At 41.3% G+C, this 18,196-nt stretch overlaps 1 protein-coding gene across 15 annotated transcripts in view; it reads left to right on the plus strand.

Moving 5' to 3' along the window:
* The window catches only part of LOC119651794 (protein lap4), a 460,994-nt gene that overhangs the window by 416,145 nt on the left and 26,653 nt on the right, over nt 1-18,196 (plus strand). For 14 of the 15 annotated variants that reach the window (XR_005249491.1, XM_038055565.1, XM_038055563.1 and 11 more), the window contains 2 exons: nt 2,635-2,904; nt 3,137-3,266. Coding sequence is in view for 14 of the 15 variants with exons in the window: in XM_038055565.1 (XP_037911493.1) it covers nt 2,635-2,904; nt 3,137-3,266 (400 nt within the window). In the remaining variant the exon portion in view is untranslated. The remainder of the gene's footprint in view (nt 1-2,634; nt 2,905-3,136; nt 3,267-18,196) is intronic. The other variant, XM_038055568.1, reaches the window with a different exon arrangement.

The following is an 18,196-nucleotide window of genomic DNA, read 5'->3' on the forward strand; positions in this document are numbered from 1 at the left end:
GGTTCAAAAGTTCATTGGGCATTAAAAAAAGCTCAAGGATGCCATTGGGACGGATATACGGAAGTCTTCTACATCGATGGCTCAAAAACAGAGGAGGGTTCTGGAGCCGGAGTCTACCTCTCGAATAAAAACGAGAAGTGGGCTGCAACGGTTTTTCAAGCCGAACTTTATGCGATCCTAAGGGCGGCAAACTGGGTGATTGACGAGCGGTAGAAGGGCAGGCGCATTGAGTACTCCTTTGATCACCTCGAAAATCGAACTTTATCTCTAGATTCAAAGCGGTGGAATTACTTTGTCACTGTGGCGTAGAGGAAAATGAAATCTCGGATGCTTTAGCGAAAGAGGGGTCAATCTCCCCTATGCCGGGACCGGAGCCAGCAATTGGAGTATTAGTAGCACTGGCTAAGTCTGTTTTCAAAAACTGGGAAGAAGCTTTCCATAATGACAGGTGGCAGAGCCTAAATGCTGCTCGACACACCAAAGTTTTCCTGCCAGAACCGAACATGCGTATCGCATATGTTCAGAATAGGAATTACTTAAGATGATACGTGTGCCTCCTGTAATGAGGAAGCGAAATCCACGGAGCATTTCCTATGTGAATGCCCCGCCTATGGAGACACCAGGCATCAGATCTTTGGTGCCGATGTTCTTCAATCGCGACGGGTAGCATCACATTCACTAACGGAAATCCTGCGATACGTTAACGAATCCGGAATATTCCCTTAAAAGGGGGTGGCAAGTACAATGGGCTAACACGGCGTGAGTGCTCAGAAGCTGTAGCTTCTCCCCCGCCATATACACACATACACAATGGTCCAGCCTATAAACTTGGAGGAGCATCTGATACCTTACATTTAAGACAATATCAGTATTCAAGTGAGGTCATCTTTCAGGACGATTCTCTGCCCTGTCACGGGTCCCATATTGTAACTAATATTTTTTTTTTCCTTTCTCTAGCTGTTTCATAAGAAATATTAACAGTTTTCCAATTATTTGACTTTTTTGCTCTGGTGGTGCGCAACTTTCTGGTTGAAAACTTAGTAAAGCAGCTGACTTGGCCCGGAAATAGCCCGAATTTAGATCCCATAGAAACCTTGTGGACACTAATGAAGAAAAAGGTAGCTGAACAGAAACCGAAAAGCCAACATGAGCTGGATTTAATCCTCTTAAGGATGTGGAGTGACGAAATTGACCTGCAGATTCTGCGGTTATTTACTTACTTGGTATTTGGTTGGATATCATTTTTGTGAAATTGCAGCCGGATATCGACGTTGTATAGAGACCACAAGTTTTCCGGATACGTCCTTCAAGATCTGCTTTCACTACTGCTTGATGACGGCCCAAAATTGTTCATTTCAGTGATATAATTTACCGTTTAATAATTGCTTCCAATTTTTCTTTGGGATGTAAACCCGGACTTTGTTCAGGCCAGCCCACGGTTGAGATGGCCTCATCCTCGACTGTTCTTGTCTTGCTGGAATGCTGCCTTTGAATAAACTAACAGCGGGAAGTTTCCCAGGTATGGTTGAAGCTGCTATGGCAGCAAATTCTGGTACGCTAAACCATCAAGTTTCCCCTTGACCTTGACCATAAACCCGATTCCATATTTGCTGAAAGAACCCCATAACATAACAATACTGCCAGCAAATTTCACCGACTTCCTGGTGTACCTGGTAGGACGTTTTAAAAGTGTTTTGTTATTTGAAATAATTACTTGTTTTTTTTTTATTCGCTTGCGATATTTATTGATCTTGCAAATACCGATATTTCGAGAACCACTTGGTCCCTTCATCAGTGCTAACACTGCGACAGTGCGACCAGTGTCTGCATTGTCTGCAGAATTGCAAAAAGAGAGCCTATGCTGCTATTATTTTTTCTCAAACAAATGAAAATCGAAAACGAGAAATTTTTCAGTGGTTTACATTGCTTAAATATATGACTTCTATATTACATAACAAAAAAAAATATTAGAATATGTTACATTTGCAGAAAATATAGCGTATTAAATATTAACGAAGGTGTGCTGATTAATGTACCACCGCTGTAGTTTGGAATATGACAAATATAATGTCCAAATTTGATTATTGATTGACTAATTCTTCCTACAAAAAAAATTTTCAAATAGTATGTAAAAATAAGCCTTCTGATGTGGTTTCCCTCCTTAAAGTAGAGATATGAGAAGAATAGTTAATCCTTATTGATTCCATAGTTTGAAATTAAAGTATTCCCTAGTTCTTCTTCATTCCTTTCATCTGGGATAGGCTATACGGCATTCAAGGGTAGGGGACGTGCCGTTGGTGGGGCATATACAAACATACACATACTAATAACCAGATACCAAGTGGTAAGAGATTGTGACTTCCTGCCAATGAATAATTGCTGACACACATACTTCTTATTCAATGTCATTATAATATTTAAGTTAAAGCTTCCGTATTTCATAAGTTGCTACCACTTATAAAACGTCATCTAAATCCCAATTTGTGACTAACCGCTCCATTTATGTAGACAAATAACGTCGCTTGCTGTATCGCGCTGCATTTGAATATGTTTCCACACCGAAAATAGAGCAAAAAATTATTATTTCTTTATTTCCATATTTTTGCACATTCACTTTTTACATCACCACTGAAGCTCGCACAGTATGATACCAACTATGAAACAACGACAAATGAAAAAACCAGAGCCTTTGTTAAGGTCCTCCAAACCATCACCCCCGCCCAAATCTCCAGCTTTAGCTATGTTCGCGTCTGACTCACCTAGTAGAATCCCTATTCGGACAGCTAACGCTGAAAAGCGTATGAAACAGCGAACCGGCTCCACAGGTAGCAGTAGCCAAAGTCTAATTGATAGTGAATCCAAACCTGAAAGGATTCTGAGTCCACTTGAAATCCAAGCCTTGAAGTAAGTTCGAATTTAAGGGAGAGTGTTTAATTTATGAAATCTTTTTTCGCATATGTAGGCTAAGAATGGTAGTCGAGCCTGAAAACATTTCCAAAGGAGAATATTTTTGATTCTGTTCGTGTGTATCCATATATGTGTCACGGAAGCAATGGAAATGTCGGGAAAGCTTCGACTACCTTATTTGCTCTGATTCTCTTTTTTCAACTCCAGTAATTGAATTATCCTTTTTCAGAGCGGAAAAACGTGCCGCTTGGCGACAAGCTCGCTTAAAATCGCTCGAACAAGATGCCCTTCAGGCGCAGGCAATGATTCAAAGTATGAATCAGATTGCGGATGACTTCATCGAGGAAACTAAAAAGGAGGTAAGTTATCTTGGTGCAGGCTGGTGGAAGGTAAATGCATTTGTAATGTATATGTACGATTGTATTACTTTGTTTTGATTCATAACTGATGCTGCATCAAATAGTGCAGAGTCGTATGCATGTCCCGATAACATTGCAGATTTTGTATTCGTTCCCTAACATGCGGAAAATCTAACAGAATTGCGGCAAATAGTTTTGTTGTGGGTTTTTTGCAATTTAGAGTAAAATAAAATTAAAATTTGTAATTTAATTGTTGACTGCTGGTAGGACAGTGTTTTGGCTGGACTTGGGAGCTAATGTTTAATTAATTTCAGAGAAAAGAATCCGTTGTAAGCAGATACTGGTAACTGGTTTTAAGTGTGGTAAAATTCACTTTATTTCTTTCTCCCAACTCACTAGGGGTTGCATTTAAAATATTTTGCTGGTAATATTCTCGTTTTGCCCCGGAGTTTTGATAATAATTAAATAATACAATTTTCGAGCTTTTCTCTTCCTTCAAGCCAAAAATATGCTCGACATCTTGGTCTAATAGCGAGTAGTCGACTCCCCTGCAATTATCCTATATTCTGGAATATTATTTACTGTTATTTTATTTAAAAAATATAAAGCTGTGTGACAGTGCTTCGTTTCTCAAATTCCGGATTTGTATCGCTTTTGCTTATGAACCTATCCTGAATCTTGCTTAATCCGTTTCTTAGCCTAACTGGGTAGATTGCTTAGTTGCCTTCCTATAAGATTTAAGGGCTCGACGTCATCCGTTGGTAACGTTGGGAGTCGAGGAATCGTTTGAGGGGGAACATTTGGCGAATCATTATAAGTGCCATGTCCATGCCATGTCAATCTATGGTAGCACTTGGAATTTGATAACAAATACCGGAAGCGTAGTTTTCAGATAGTTTTCTAACTTTTAATGGAATATTTCTACGTACGCTGCTTGAAAAATTTCTAACCTACCAAGGAAAGACGGTATATTTTCTTCCTGCTTGAAATTTCGTACACTTCGAGGCTCCCATCCTTTCAACGGATTCAGCTTTTTTTTGGAAAAGAGTTATTTATGAAGGTAGTGAACTTCTCGTTTCAAAAAAAATCTGCACTTCGAGTGCAACTTTTAACTTATAAAAGCAAAAAAATGCTTAGGACTGGGTGTGAGTAAAGATGATGCTAAAGCAATTAAAATTGTAATTCATAATTTTAGTAATGGTAACTACTGAGGTCTCAAACGGCGCATTGTCTGGCAATGATTTCATCTTGCATCTTCTCAGCTTGTCAAACTGTGGTGTATAGTATTCTCCCGTAATGGGTCTACTTTTTTCAAGTTAGTCAATTAAGATAGCTTCCTAAATATCCAAAACAAAAAAGATTCTTCGCCACTTTCCTAGCCAGGTGACGGCTTTTTTGGGGCAGGTTCCTTCTTACCTAAATTTTGATTTGATGACAAACACTTTCTTCAGATAGGTTAATAGTTGTCGGTACCTTTTTAATTTTAAAGATGAGGTTATTTGGTGAATTTTTTGGTGGCTTCAAATAATTATCGTCAACCAAACTGGTATGACCCCATGTGAATTCAGCTGCCCAAAATTTTTCCGTGTGAACTAATGGTAAAGAGTTTCGTTGCATATTATCTAACCTATCTTTGTTTGTTTCATCTTCATACCGCCGTGGAGTATGAGGACAGACAGCTTCAGTTTTCGTTTCAGTAACATCACATTTAGACTGTGTTTCTGTTTCATTAATATCGTATTTGATGTCTTGCAAGACAAATACAAACATTCATTACGACGGATTCGAAGCCGGGGTAATTAGACCGAGATGCTAGCGGTCAACCATTTCAATCATTGCACCAATGCTCAGAAACCATTCCAGAGAACACCAAATAATGAATTTTCGATTTTGCACAAGTACAGCCCTACTAGTACAATTCCGAGGAAATCCCAACGTCTTATACCATGGTGAGCCTTTTTAATCACATCCTGGTCAGTATTACACATAGCGATACATTTTTACAAATGTAAATGTGTAATGAAATGTTGGAGCATATCGATCGACGTACTAGGAATTGACACTTGTCAGTGGTATATGTGGCGCAAAACGCTGCTGTCATGATTCAGAAATGGTGTAATAGTTGGCTGCTGCCTGGGCTGTTTGGAATTTAGCACTTCTCTCAGATCGGTTAATTCTCTTTTTCTTATAGAAACACTGTGCAAACGAGCTCTGCAATAATACGCCGTGCCTCGCCTGATGTTGTTCAAAACGCACTGCAAACCTTTAGACATTAAGCGGTAGACCAGGACCATCTTGATTACTTTTAAACATGACCGGTGTTCAAAATATGGATCATCCCGGCTGATGGTTTGTTTCTGTACTGTTGATGGTCTTTTTGGCCCACACTTCAACATATTCAGTCTGTTCCGTTGTGATCCCAGTGATCCGCAAAAGTCATAATAGATGCCATCTCGGCACGGGACAGACGAGAATACTGTAGTAATTGTGATTTACATTAGAGTATTCAACTTTGAGCAGTATTTCTTCATTTCTTGTTTAGAATGGAGGGAATCCTGAATCCGCCATCCCCTTGATGGCGCACCGGATCAATTGAAGAGAAACTATCTCTCGCTTTTCAGGTCGATAGGATTCTCGTTTTGGGTTTACACCCAAACTTAAAATTTTTTTTTTTTTTTTGTAAAACTACTACAGTTTCCTCGAGGGCAGAGGCAACTGATCAGCCGTTCAGTTGTTCAAAATACATTTTCATTGGGCTAATGACCCTGAGTGCTGAGTTCAGTTTTTTCTGTCCGATAGGTAATCATTGGCTTTACCATTGCAGTATATATCCAGTGCAGCATTTTTGGGGTGTATCCGCATTTTTTCCCGGCTACGGACCTGAAAGTCATCAGAGCTCTTGTGGCTTTCTTACATATGGTTTCAACATGTGCCTTCCAGAGTAGTTTTTGGTCAACTGTGATTCTTAAATATTTGACCTCTGTTATTCGTTTCACCTCCATGCCATGTAATCGAATGGCTCTCATGTGATCAAGCTTGCGCTTCCTAGTGAATGGTACTACGGTGGTTGCAGCAGTAATCTTTTGTCCAGTTTGGAATTTTTCGCATATGGTACCTATATATATATTCCTACAAATTAAAACAATATCATCAACGTAACTGTGAACCCGTATTCCAGTGTTTGTTATTTCTCCTAGGAGTTCATCAACTACCATGCTTCACGTTAATGGTTAGAACGGCAGTTCTAATATACAGTTGTAGCTGTAGTTTTGGTTGTCTACGACTTTCTCCATCGGCTTAAGTACGGACGATGTTAGGCAGATTGGTCTGAATGATTACAATGAAGAGGGTCCTTTTTACCCACTTTCGGAATAAAGACCACTCTTGCCCGTCTCCATGTCCTTGGTCTATATCCCAAGGCTATGCTGCCTCTTAGCACTCTTAGGCGTGAGCCTAAGATGATTTCTAGGCCTCTCTGGAATAGTGCTGGGAAAATGTCATTTACTCCGGGTGATTCCAGTAGTTTAAAAGTTCCCACTGTCATCTTGCTCTAGCTTCCGAACATACCTCTTTCGTTAGTTTTCAATTCACCTTCACCCCCTTCTGCCTGTCGTTGGGATTCAGGCAGAATGATATAGTCTTCCACCGTAGGCAGAACCCCGGGAAATGAGTTCTGCGAAGCAGATGTGTCCTGTCCTCATTCTCGGTAAATGTCCTATCTTCTCAGTTCAGATAGATATGTAAAAGATATTGCCTTGTCTTTGGCTACAGCTTTATATTGACTGGATGCTTCTGTGGTTTATTCTATTCCTTCACGGAGTTCCCTGAAACTCTTTCGTTTTGCTTCTCTGATTGCGTTGCTATACGCCGTCAGTGCCCTTTTGTACCTATGCCAGTACTTGATTTGTATCGCCTGGTTAAAGAGTTTTCATACCTTTTTTTCATTCTGGCAAAGTTTCTACTCCACGAGGGTAGCTCCCTTGACGGCTCTGTTGAATACTTCAACCACTTCAAGCCACTCATCAGAGTGTTCTCTGGAGTTATATCTAGTATCTCTTGTCTGATGCTGGTTACAAATGTTGGTGTGTTTCCAAAATATGTATTTCTAACTGATACTAATCGCAATTACCCTTGCAATTACTGCAGATACAGCTTTTGCGTGATGGAGGTTTACCTGGGCTGTCTTAGTGCTGGCCATTGACTCCGTTATTGTTTGGAGCTCTTCTCCACTGTCCCTCCTTCTTTGACATGGCACTTTCTTGCAAGTCGCTGTCCACCCCAAGCTCCAGAAGATTTAGGTCTGAGTCGTCCAGTTTCTCATTTTCCCTGGGCAGGAGGTTTACTTCTCTGCTTAATCCAGTCTTTTCTGCATTTATGGCCTCCGAGATTCCTTCGAGGACCTCAGTAGGTTTTTCGCTCAGTTTCTTCTCCGAAGTGTCTATGTTGCCAAATCGATAGTTGATATGGCAACTTCAACGTTTGATCGCCTCCAGCGATCGGTGATCCACGCCGGTCGTGTGGAGTCTACTCTTGCCCGCGACCTTGCTTCCGAAGACTCTCTATAATCGCGTATGCTGCTTCGGCTTTAGGAAGAAACATTATCACGTTGTGTGCTCCTGATATATGATCCCTAGCACATGTCGACAATTCTACTCCTTCCCATCCATTTAGTAGCTATAGTCTTGAGCCACTCCGCAGTGTCTTCCGTCGGGCAGTCCACCAGTATTTGATTTGGTCGAAAGCGTATCCCGGTGAACACAAGCTTCGCAGCCCATCGTTTGCGTATCTGCCTGACGACAAGATCTGGAATAGTTTCCTGCTCTTCAAGGGTGAGCATTTGTCCGGGGTACAGTATGGCTAGTCGAATGCCCCTGAATGCACTAGCATAACTAATGACGGACGTCCGGAGTCCTACCTTCACCCCTGGCTCCGATAAAGATGACTAAGGTCTGGGTGGTACTCTTGAAAATTCGATGCAGTTAGGTTTTTGGCCCAGGCGTCATTCGTGTTCTTGTAATAAAATACTTGGTTTATTGTCACTTCCTTTTAATAGATGGTTTGTGAAAGGAGACTCTGTACGGGTTGTGCAATGGTTGCGGTTGATTTGTATCAACTCCATTGCTTTATTTCCTTTAAGACTTTCCTGAAGACAGGGTGTCTGTGCAACCAACATGCTTTTTCCTCGCATAGTGGGCAATTTTTCTTGACATTCCCTGTACCTTTTCGGTTTGTTATAATTGGTATATAGTGCTGCCATTTAATCTAATTACTACTCTTTGACTCGGAAAACAGCCTAGAATGTTTTAACTTAACTTATCGCTAGCAGATTGAACACTGTTTCCACGGATAAATTGATTACTGCAGTTTGAGTTCCTCCATATATCTTTTTTTCCTTTATTTGACAATTATTTGAAAATTAAGTTTATTTGACAATTAAGTCGCGCGGAAAGCTTCCTTTGTGGTGATGTTTTTAAGGTTCTTGTATTTTATGACAATCCTCTTCCTCTTGATCCATGCTTCAGTCTATTGTCCTAAATACTATTCTGTATTGCAAAGGAAGTTGTTTGCCTTTTTGTATTTACTCACAATTTAGTTGGAAATGGTTGCATTTACTGACGTAAAATTTGGTGGTGATGTTGGAACTATAGAACTATTTCTAAAACAAAGTTACCAAGTACCAAAACATTTCATAGCTGGAGATTCTAGCTTCAAGGTTCCGGCTTTTCTTGTTTATGTGCGGATTGGCCGCTTGTCAATCTGATTTGAAGGATTTGTACTTCGAGAAGGATACACCTGTCAAAGTTTGCTACCATTGAATGGTTTAGAATTGCCTGGATTTTTTCGAATGCATCCTTATCAGCGAAATTTAGAGTTCACGTACTAACCTTAGGACTTGTACTGCTCCTTTTTGTTAAAATTTGTTGAACCTCTTTGATATTTGGCGGTTGTCAAGTGGAGGTTGCCAGTCCATCAACTATGATCAGTACTTCTAAATTCCTGGTGACAACCGATAAGCGCCTGTCTTGTATGAACATTGTGCGATCGGTAGGGTATTTTATATCCCTGGGCATATGTTAAATTTGTGAATACATTGCCAGATGTTGATTTACTAATTTCATGGCAGATGACTCGTTTCATTTTCTGGTCTTGCCCTTAATCTAAAGAACTCGGCTTCAGTACCGTTGCTTGCAAATCCTTCGTTGATCTTCTTTTTCTTCAGTCTTTGTCCGATTCGACATTGGAGTGGGTTTCTCTGGATCGAGTTCGCTTTGCTTGATTTTTTAGCTTAAGGAAGAGGCATCCAGTATGTCAAGTCAACGCCGTTTCAGTAGGGCTTTGCGTTCCTTCCCAGCGACTTGAATGCTGAGGATAATTTTATTCAGCGGTACATCCTTCGTCAGTGTCGTTCCTTACTATTATTTTGTGGGATTGAGTCTAGGTTTTCGTATTAAAACTGTTAATCGTACATCTCTCTCTCGGTATTTTTGTTCATACAGAGCTAGGTGAGCATATTTCTCTTCAAAATTTGCTATCATCCAACTTAAATTAGATGTCCTTATCTGGTGAATGCAGTCAGGCAATTCGATCCGTAAACAGAAGCTCACACTTCCATTTTCATAATAATTCACTAAAGCTGAGAATCTGCAGTAATTTTTGGGAAATTAGTATGATTTCTTTTACCAGCAGCAGACAACAATAGCTAAATACTAATTATTCCAATGGACATTTGGATTATGAATGAAAATAATTCTGCGCAAAACACAACAAAACTATTTTCCAACTTCGTATCATTTTTCATTTCAGTTTCCATTTTACATATAATTTTCCTGAATAATTGTAACAATAATTCAAATTATATTTTCGGCATACTCTATCCGGCGGTATTTGATTTCATCCGATTTGGCGTTTATCGCGTTCATCCAACAATGAAACCACAACCTTTTCAGCAACTCCTCGACCATAGAATTACTTGATATTCATTACAAACCAGAACATATTATTCGTATTAAAAGCTATCCTCCAAATCTGGGAATTATTACACTTCCATAAATTCAAAACCAAATTTAGGGAGCTTGTTGAGGTGAATAATCTAATTTGTTTGGCCAACATTTAATAGGAGTACTATTTCGTTCCACTCCGGGAAACTCGTTGATTTAGTAGGAAAAGTGAGTGCAAGAACTTAGTTTTAAATAAAATCTGCAACCAGTTTGGAAAAAGTTCGTGGGTAATGAGACCAAGTTAACCAATTGATTGAAATATTCGATTCATCAAAGTAGATATTGTATATGTATTTGGAAGTTATTGTTACTTTGGATGTTTCGGATTAGATTAATCTTTAGTAAAATATTTAGTTAACTCTCGACTTTCATAATGCAATGTAAAGCTCATACATACATAGTATACATATTGTATGATATATTCCGAAACTGGTCATCGCGAGGAAACGAAAACTGAAACCTTTTAGCGGCTGGACTGCGAAACACCAATATTTAAATTCTGGGGAAACGAAATGATTGTTGAGAAATAACAACTCTCTCCAAAATAGAGCAGCATTTAGAAGAAGTCAACCTAACCAAAGGAGAAGCTGCCTTCAAAAATGGAAAGGGGGTATTGACAATTCAATATCCTTCCTTTAAAAACAGGATAATCGGCAGAGCTGAACTCCTCTCTGTACATAGCAATCCTAGATTTTGGATAAGCATGAAGCAGTAGGGAGGACTTTGACAGGAAGAAAAAATAATATGCTATGTATATTGTACAAGGATCTATTGCTTAGGGTTCTACATAAAAGCGTCATGGGCAAATTTTCCAAAGTGAGTTAGACAAAGATGGCTGCTCCTACATTGTTCATTAAAGTACTACATAAAATAATGCGCAAAATAGCATAATAATTGATCAGAGTCTACCAGATAAAGAGCTAATTGTATAAGAATCTATAGAAGGAATATCCCGATAAGAAATGCCGAAGAGTTCAACTATCTGAGTAGCATGATTATCACAGATAATGGAAGTCACGATAAAATCACTGTTTTGGAAGAAGAAAGTAGAAATATCAATTGTTAAGGTTTTCTGTAAAACAAAACCTTAATAAAATCGGTTTACTGTCTGTCTGTCTGTCTATCTGTCCATCACACGTACTTTCTCGGAGACTGTAACAGCGATTGACACCAAATTTGGTGGAAATGTGGGAACTGTGAACGCTCACGCATGCAGTGAATTACATACTTTTACGTCGAACTTAAGGGGGTCCCCATACATGCAAAAGGGGGTGTATATTTTTTCACCCAATATTGACTGTATTGTGGGGTATCAAATGAAAGGTCTTGGCTATAGTATAGAGCTTGATCGTACCAAGTTTGGTGGAAATCGCACTATTACTAACAGTTTATAACTTTGGGTCAAAGTTGCCACTTTTTTTGAAATGCATGATTTTGAATGTCAATATCACCTGAAAGTGGATACTCTCACATAATATATGTACATATTACGTGTTACGTACTAATGGGACAAATTCACACTCAAATGTCCTTATAAAAGAAATAGACAAAACCTTTCATACCTGAAGCGTCCAGCTTCCGGATTCCCGACTTGTTTTTGTTCGGGTAGGGAGGTAAAATGCATTTACGTACAAACTGCCGGATTCCTTTTTCAGACAGATTAACGGCTAAAACGTCCATCTGGCGCCCGTTTGACACATTACCTCAAGTCACGGCTAGTCAATATAGGAGCATAACCCCGTGGTTTGCTGACTGTGCGCCTCAGCCAGTTTCACCGTCCTGACAATTTCCTCAATCGCATCAATTGTGGATCGCCCCATCTTAGAACCATATTGTATTGGTGAGTAGTCCCCACAGCACGTACTCCATCAGCCAGTCTTGGCTTGATGAGCTTTTCAAGCGGCTTCCTCGCTATATCCAACATACGCATTGAATGGGGTAATTAGTAAGTCCAGTTTATACTTGCATATAAGTTTCAGCATTTTGCTGTGAATACCATCCGATCCTGGTGGTTGTTTGTCTTTCATGGACCGAACCGCCTCCTCTAGTTTCTATACAACGATGAGTGGACGTTTCCTAGTACTCACCCACCCATCGACAGTGTTAGCAAGGATGGGATGCAGAAGAAAAAGGCAAGCACAACTTCTTCCATCTTTATTGCTTCTATAGAACATGGTTTTTTGGTAACCAGCTTATATATCCGAGGCCACATGGCTTCCTGCTAACGTCGTGATTGGCTCCTGCCAGCAGCCAGAGATATTCAATTAAAGGTGCGTTTCGATCGTTAATAATGCCTTTTTATATTATCACAAACACTAATATTTTGAAAAGAAAGAGGTGCTTTCTTTGTCGGTTTTTTGAAATGTTCCCCTTTAGTATTCTGTGGCGCAGGGTTTGCGCATTTGCAGATGATTTACTGAAAATAAATTTAGTCAGGTTTGTGACCATATGATTGGGGTTTGCGTCTAGCCTGATCTAATTGCTTGCGGTAGGAATGTTAAGGAATGTTATTCGCTTTATGGGGGCGAAAATCTAGTCAGCATAAACAATCAAGTCTCCCGATATATAAGCTCTGGGGAGTTTCGTCATAATGGGTTCACTGAGTGTGCATCACACATGCTTCACAGACAGGTCAACCTGATGCCGAGAAAGATACTTTTTGTTGCTTGATACAAGGACCTGCAACTTGCCCGCCGATATGTACATTGTTATTGCGGACGCTCTCAGTGGTCATATGGGTGGAAAGGCAGAAGACAATAAGTGCTAGGGAGAGAAAGCATTTGGCGCACGCAATAAGGGTGGCGAGCGTAAGGTCGATTTTGCCGACACTCACGACTTTTACTTGTCAACAAAAAAAAACAAACAACAATAAACAACATGAGAAACGCACTGGCGATGTACAAATAAATGAAAGTCGGTGAAAAGCAATCTCTGTATCATGAGTTAGAGTCAGTTAGTCATATATAAAATACTGACCAACTGCCAAATGATCGTGAACCAAGTGGGGTTTGTCAATAACTGGGAACTACTGACATAATGCACTTTGCGCAGTGGTTCATAGTGAAACAGCGTGAAAAGCATGATTCTTTCCCCATACACTGCTTTATGCAGATGATGTTTTCGTATCATGTCATAGTAAAGTTGATCTGAATTCCCAATGAAACAGTTACCATCAATGTTAATGACAGTTACCTGCCAAGAACTAAGCGACTTGCATATCTCGGTTCAATGCTATCAGCCAATGGTGAACTGCGTTATGCAATTCTATATGCATTAGCGTAACTTGGATGAAGTGGCGTTCCATAACTGACATCCTTTGTGGACGACTCATGAACGAACGGCTAAAATCCAAAAGTGACCGCAGTGCCGTCTGCCCCGTGATCAGGCAATGAACGGCCCTTCGCGGAAATGGAGACAAAGATATTGCTTTGGACCAGTGGCGTAGCACACAATAATCACACCCGAAGTGAGGACTTCTGCGGTCGGTATGGGGTTGCACTGATGGAAAATTTGCAAGAGAAGTGGCTTCCATGAATGAATGTGTAATTTACACTGACGAGCACTTACTTGCTAAGATTGGTCTGGAACAATCACGACGAGCTGGCCCTTCTTTTGAACGGGATAAACGCTGAAGAAGAGGAAACAGTAGTAGTCCTGTCTTGTTTACGTTTGGGAACCTCTTGGTGAGCATCAGTAACTTTGATTTCTATAGGCCATATAATATCCAGATTTGTCTTTTAGAAGAAATACTCGATGGAATTAGTTTGGCTCTCTGCTAAAACAGCATTTTTTTCTCTTTTAAGAAGCGCGATGTGGGAGCCCTTACTGGGACTTTATTATTTTTTTATTAAAGGAAGTTGCACTGCATCCTTAAGGAATTATTGTGCCCCTTTTACTGGTTATATTGTATCTATTAGCTGTAGTATGTCAAGCAAGCCTATAATCGTCAAGAATTTTAATATATTTCCTACTTCTAAGTATTTCAACTTGGCATCTGGGTATTAATTTTTCCCCCTTGTGTTCGAACTTGTGTGTGTGTGTGTGTGTGTATGGTGGGCAAAAGCTGCAGCTTCCGAGCACTCAGGCCGTGTTGGCCCATTGTACTCGCGTCCCCCGTCTAACGGAATATTCCGGATTCGTTAACGTATCGTAGGATTTCCGTTAGTGGATGTGATTACGACCCGTCGTAATTGGAGAACATCGGCACCAAAGATCTGATGCCTGATGCGTCCATAGGCGGGGCATTCACATAGGAAATGCTCCGTGGATTCCGCTTCCTCATTACAGGAGGGACACGTATCATCTTCGGTAATTCCTATTCTGAACATATTCCCAGCTAGTGAATTATGACCTGTCAGAATGCCCACAATACACCTGCAACTCCTCCTGCTTTTCGACAGGATAAACTTTGCGGTACGTATGTTGGGTTCTGGCAGGAAAAGTTTGGTGTGTCGAGCAGCATTTAGGCTCTGCCACCTGTTATTATGGGAAACTTGTTCCCAGTTTTTGAAAACAGATTTAGCCAATGCTACTGATACCCCAATTGCTGGCTCCGGTCCCGGCATAGGGGAGATTGACCCTTCTTTCGCTAAAGCGTCCGAGATTTCATTTCCCTCTATGCCACAGTGACCAGGTACCCAGAGTAGTTCCACCGTATTGAATCTAGACATAGAGTTCAAACGGTTTCTGCATTCCTGAACGATTTTCGAGGTGATCAAAGGACTGCTCAATGCCCTCAGTGCAGCTTGACTGTCATTGCAGATTGCGATGCGCCTGCCCTTCAACCGCTCGTCAATCACCCAGTTTGCCACCCTTAGGATCGCATAAACTTCGGCTTGAAAAACCGTTGCATATTGTTCCAAAGGAAAAGCCCACTTCTCGTTTTTATTCGAGAGGTAGACTCCGGCTCCAGAACCCTCTTCTGTTTTTGAGCCATCGGTGTAGAAGACTTCCCGCCAAGCATTCCTCTGGGTCTTCCCAGTCCTCTCTACGCTTCAGGGTAACTACATATCTTCTACCAAACAGATGTATTGGGACACGAGAATCAGAAGGCATTGTAAGAACTGGATCCAGTCCTCCCAGTAACTCTTCCAATGCTCTGTGCCCCCCCACATCCGTTGTTTTCCCATAAATCTAATCGAATTAGCCTATGAGCTGCTCTCATTGCAGTGCTTTGAATAAATATATCCAGGGGCTACAAATTGAGTAGTGCATTCAGAGCTGCGCCGGATGTCGTTGCTCATGGCACCAGTGATACCCAGACAAACAGTTCTTTGCAGTGCGGCTAGTTTGCGGTGAAAACCTTTCTGCTCACCTTAACCCACCACACTACAGATGCATATACGAACATCGGCCTAATGATGGCAACGTATATCCACATTACCACATGAGGCCTGAGTCCCCATGTCGAGGCAAAGGTCCGTCTGCACAGCCCATAAGCTGTGAGAGCTCGTTTCATCTTTACCTCTACATGTTTGTTCCAAAGAAGTTTTTTATCTAGAGTAACCCCCAGGTATTTCACTTCTTCGGAGAGTTGAAGGGTAGTACCCCTCATCTCAGGGAGGCAAAGTCCATCCAGTTTTCACCTTTTTGTGAATAAAACCATTGTGTTTTTATTGGGATTAACTGACAAACCATGTCTAAGGCACCAGCTGTCTATAAAATCAACGGCACGTTGTATATTCCTACACACCGTTCCAAGATCCCGATCAACAGCAAGTACAGCCACGTCATCAGCATAAGCTTGAGCGTGTATTGGCAAATTTTGCAGTTCGCATAGCAGTGAGTCGATCAGCATACTCCACAGAAGTGGCGAAAGCACACCTCCTTGGGGGCAGCCCTTCGTTGCCTCCGTAGTCAGGTAGCGATCGACCCCTACCTCCGCGTACAGCAATCTTTGCGTTAGCATAGCATGGATCCACTTAATTAAAGCATCATCAACACCATGCGCTCTGGCGGCATCACAAAGTTTTTGAAAAGGCGCACAGTCAAAAGCCCCTTCAATGTCCACGAACACCCTCATCGCGTACTCACCATTCAAAATTGCATCCTCTATCTTTGTGACCAAAGCATGAAGAGCAGACTGACAGGACTTTCCACGTTGGTAAGCATGTTTGTTTTCACTAAGTGGGTGTGACCTAAGTGCCTTTCCACGAATGTGACGCTCCACCAGTCTCTCCAAACCTTTCAGCAAGAATGAAGTCAAGCTGATCTGTCTGAAGTTCTTTGGATTAGAATAGTCATCTTTCCCAGGTTTCGGTATGAAAACTACTTTAACCTGTTGCCAAGAAGAAGGCACGTAGCCCAGAGTAAGACATCCTCGAAAAATATTTGTTAGAGGTCGCTCTAAATGCTCCATACCCTCCTTTAGCATTGCCGGATAGATGCCATCCATGCCAGGTGCTTTGAAATGTTCAAAGGACAGTATCGCAGCTCTCACCTTTTCAAGGTTCGAACTTACTTTGCACAAGGTCCGGACACTGTCCAGGACCACGTATGGAAGTTTCAACATACTCTGTAAAGAACCTGATTGTTTAGTCGGCAGTGACAAGTGAAAATTCCCCATTTTGATCCGAAGGTTCTTCGTGGTGAGGTTTAAACAGTCCTTTGTGCGCTTGGGTTCGTGTTCCCCATCCACTGTTGATATGCTCGCCCAGTATAGTTCCCTCACTTGTTCCTCTTCATTCGTTAACGTCATAGCCACGAACTCGTTTTAGATTGCACGGAATTGCCCTCTGTCCCCGTTTTTTTCCTAGTCAGTTCGCTGCCTTATTGCTTTCCAACCCAACATGGTCAGGCCCACAAAGTATCTGAACCTTATTGTGCGAGCCGAGTGTATTTAGTCCCTCGGTCATAATAGCAATATTGTACTCCCTATAATTCCTTTCGAGGGAGAAGGAGGCGCATCTGTCTATTTCGTATGTTTCCGCCTGGAATATACTAATGAGCTTACCCATTGATTCAAAGTACATTTTCCTCGGGCCAATGATTACGGTTACCGCTCCCTCTGCTGTGAGGGATCCGTCAGTGCACCCTTTGTCACACCCACGCTCTACCAGTTTGCCCTGTTACTACAATGTGTTTTAAACTTCTTATCGAAATGAAACCTCTGTCACTTTATCCCTTGATATCAATCCCAGCCATTCTGAAGATTGCCCTCCCTACCTGCATCTGCATGTGCAGATAGGGAAAAGTTAATCTCATCTGGAGGTCCAGAGGTACCGTTGGGTATGTCCTCATTGCTCCACTGATACACAAGCAAGCCAGTGTTTGGATGTTTTGCCACTCCGTGGCTGCTGTGGTGAGTTCAGTTCTTTCTGCTCAGATTACCGCCCCATTGGTAATTATTGGCGTTGCTATTGCAGTGTATATCCAAAGTAGTATCTTCCGGGTATAACTCCATTTTCTTGCTATGAACGTGCAAGTCATCAAAGCACTTGCAGCTTTTCGGCAAGTATTTCCAGAGCGTTCGAATAGCTCAGTAGTTAGAGCACAAGGCTGTTGTACGGAGGGTTGCGGTTCAAATCTCACTGGTGGCAGTGGGATTTGTATCATGACTTGCCATCGGACACCAGTTGACTTAGCTGTGAATGAGTACCTGAGTCAAATCAAGGTAATAATCTCGAGCGAGCGCAATGCTAACCACATTGCCTCCTACAGTGTACTGTAGTGTATCGTTACGGTCTTGAATGAAGTGCTCTAATACACTTCAAGGCCCTGATCCAATATAGATTGTTGCGCCAACGATTATTTTTATTACTTCGAGAGTAATTTTTGGTCTAGCGTAATTTCCAAATATTTCACCTCTGTTTCTCGTTTCATCTTCATGCCTCGTAAACATATCGCCCTGAGGTGATCAAGCTTGCGCTTCCTAGTGAATGGTAGTATGGCAGTTTTGTCTGGAATGATGCGCAGCCCCGCCTTCCTGCACCA

This window comes from Hermetia illucens, chromosome 3 (genome assembly GCF_905115235.1).
Source record: "Hermetia illucens chromosome 3, iHerIll2.2.curated.20191125, whole genome shotgun sequence".
NCBI classification, from domain to species: domain Eukaryota; kingdom Metazoa; phylum Arthropoda; class Insecta; order Diptera; family Stratiomyidae; genus Hermetia; species Hermetia illucens.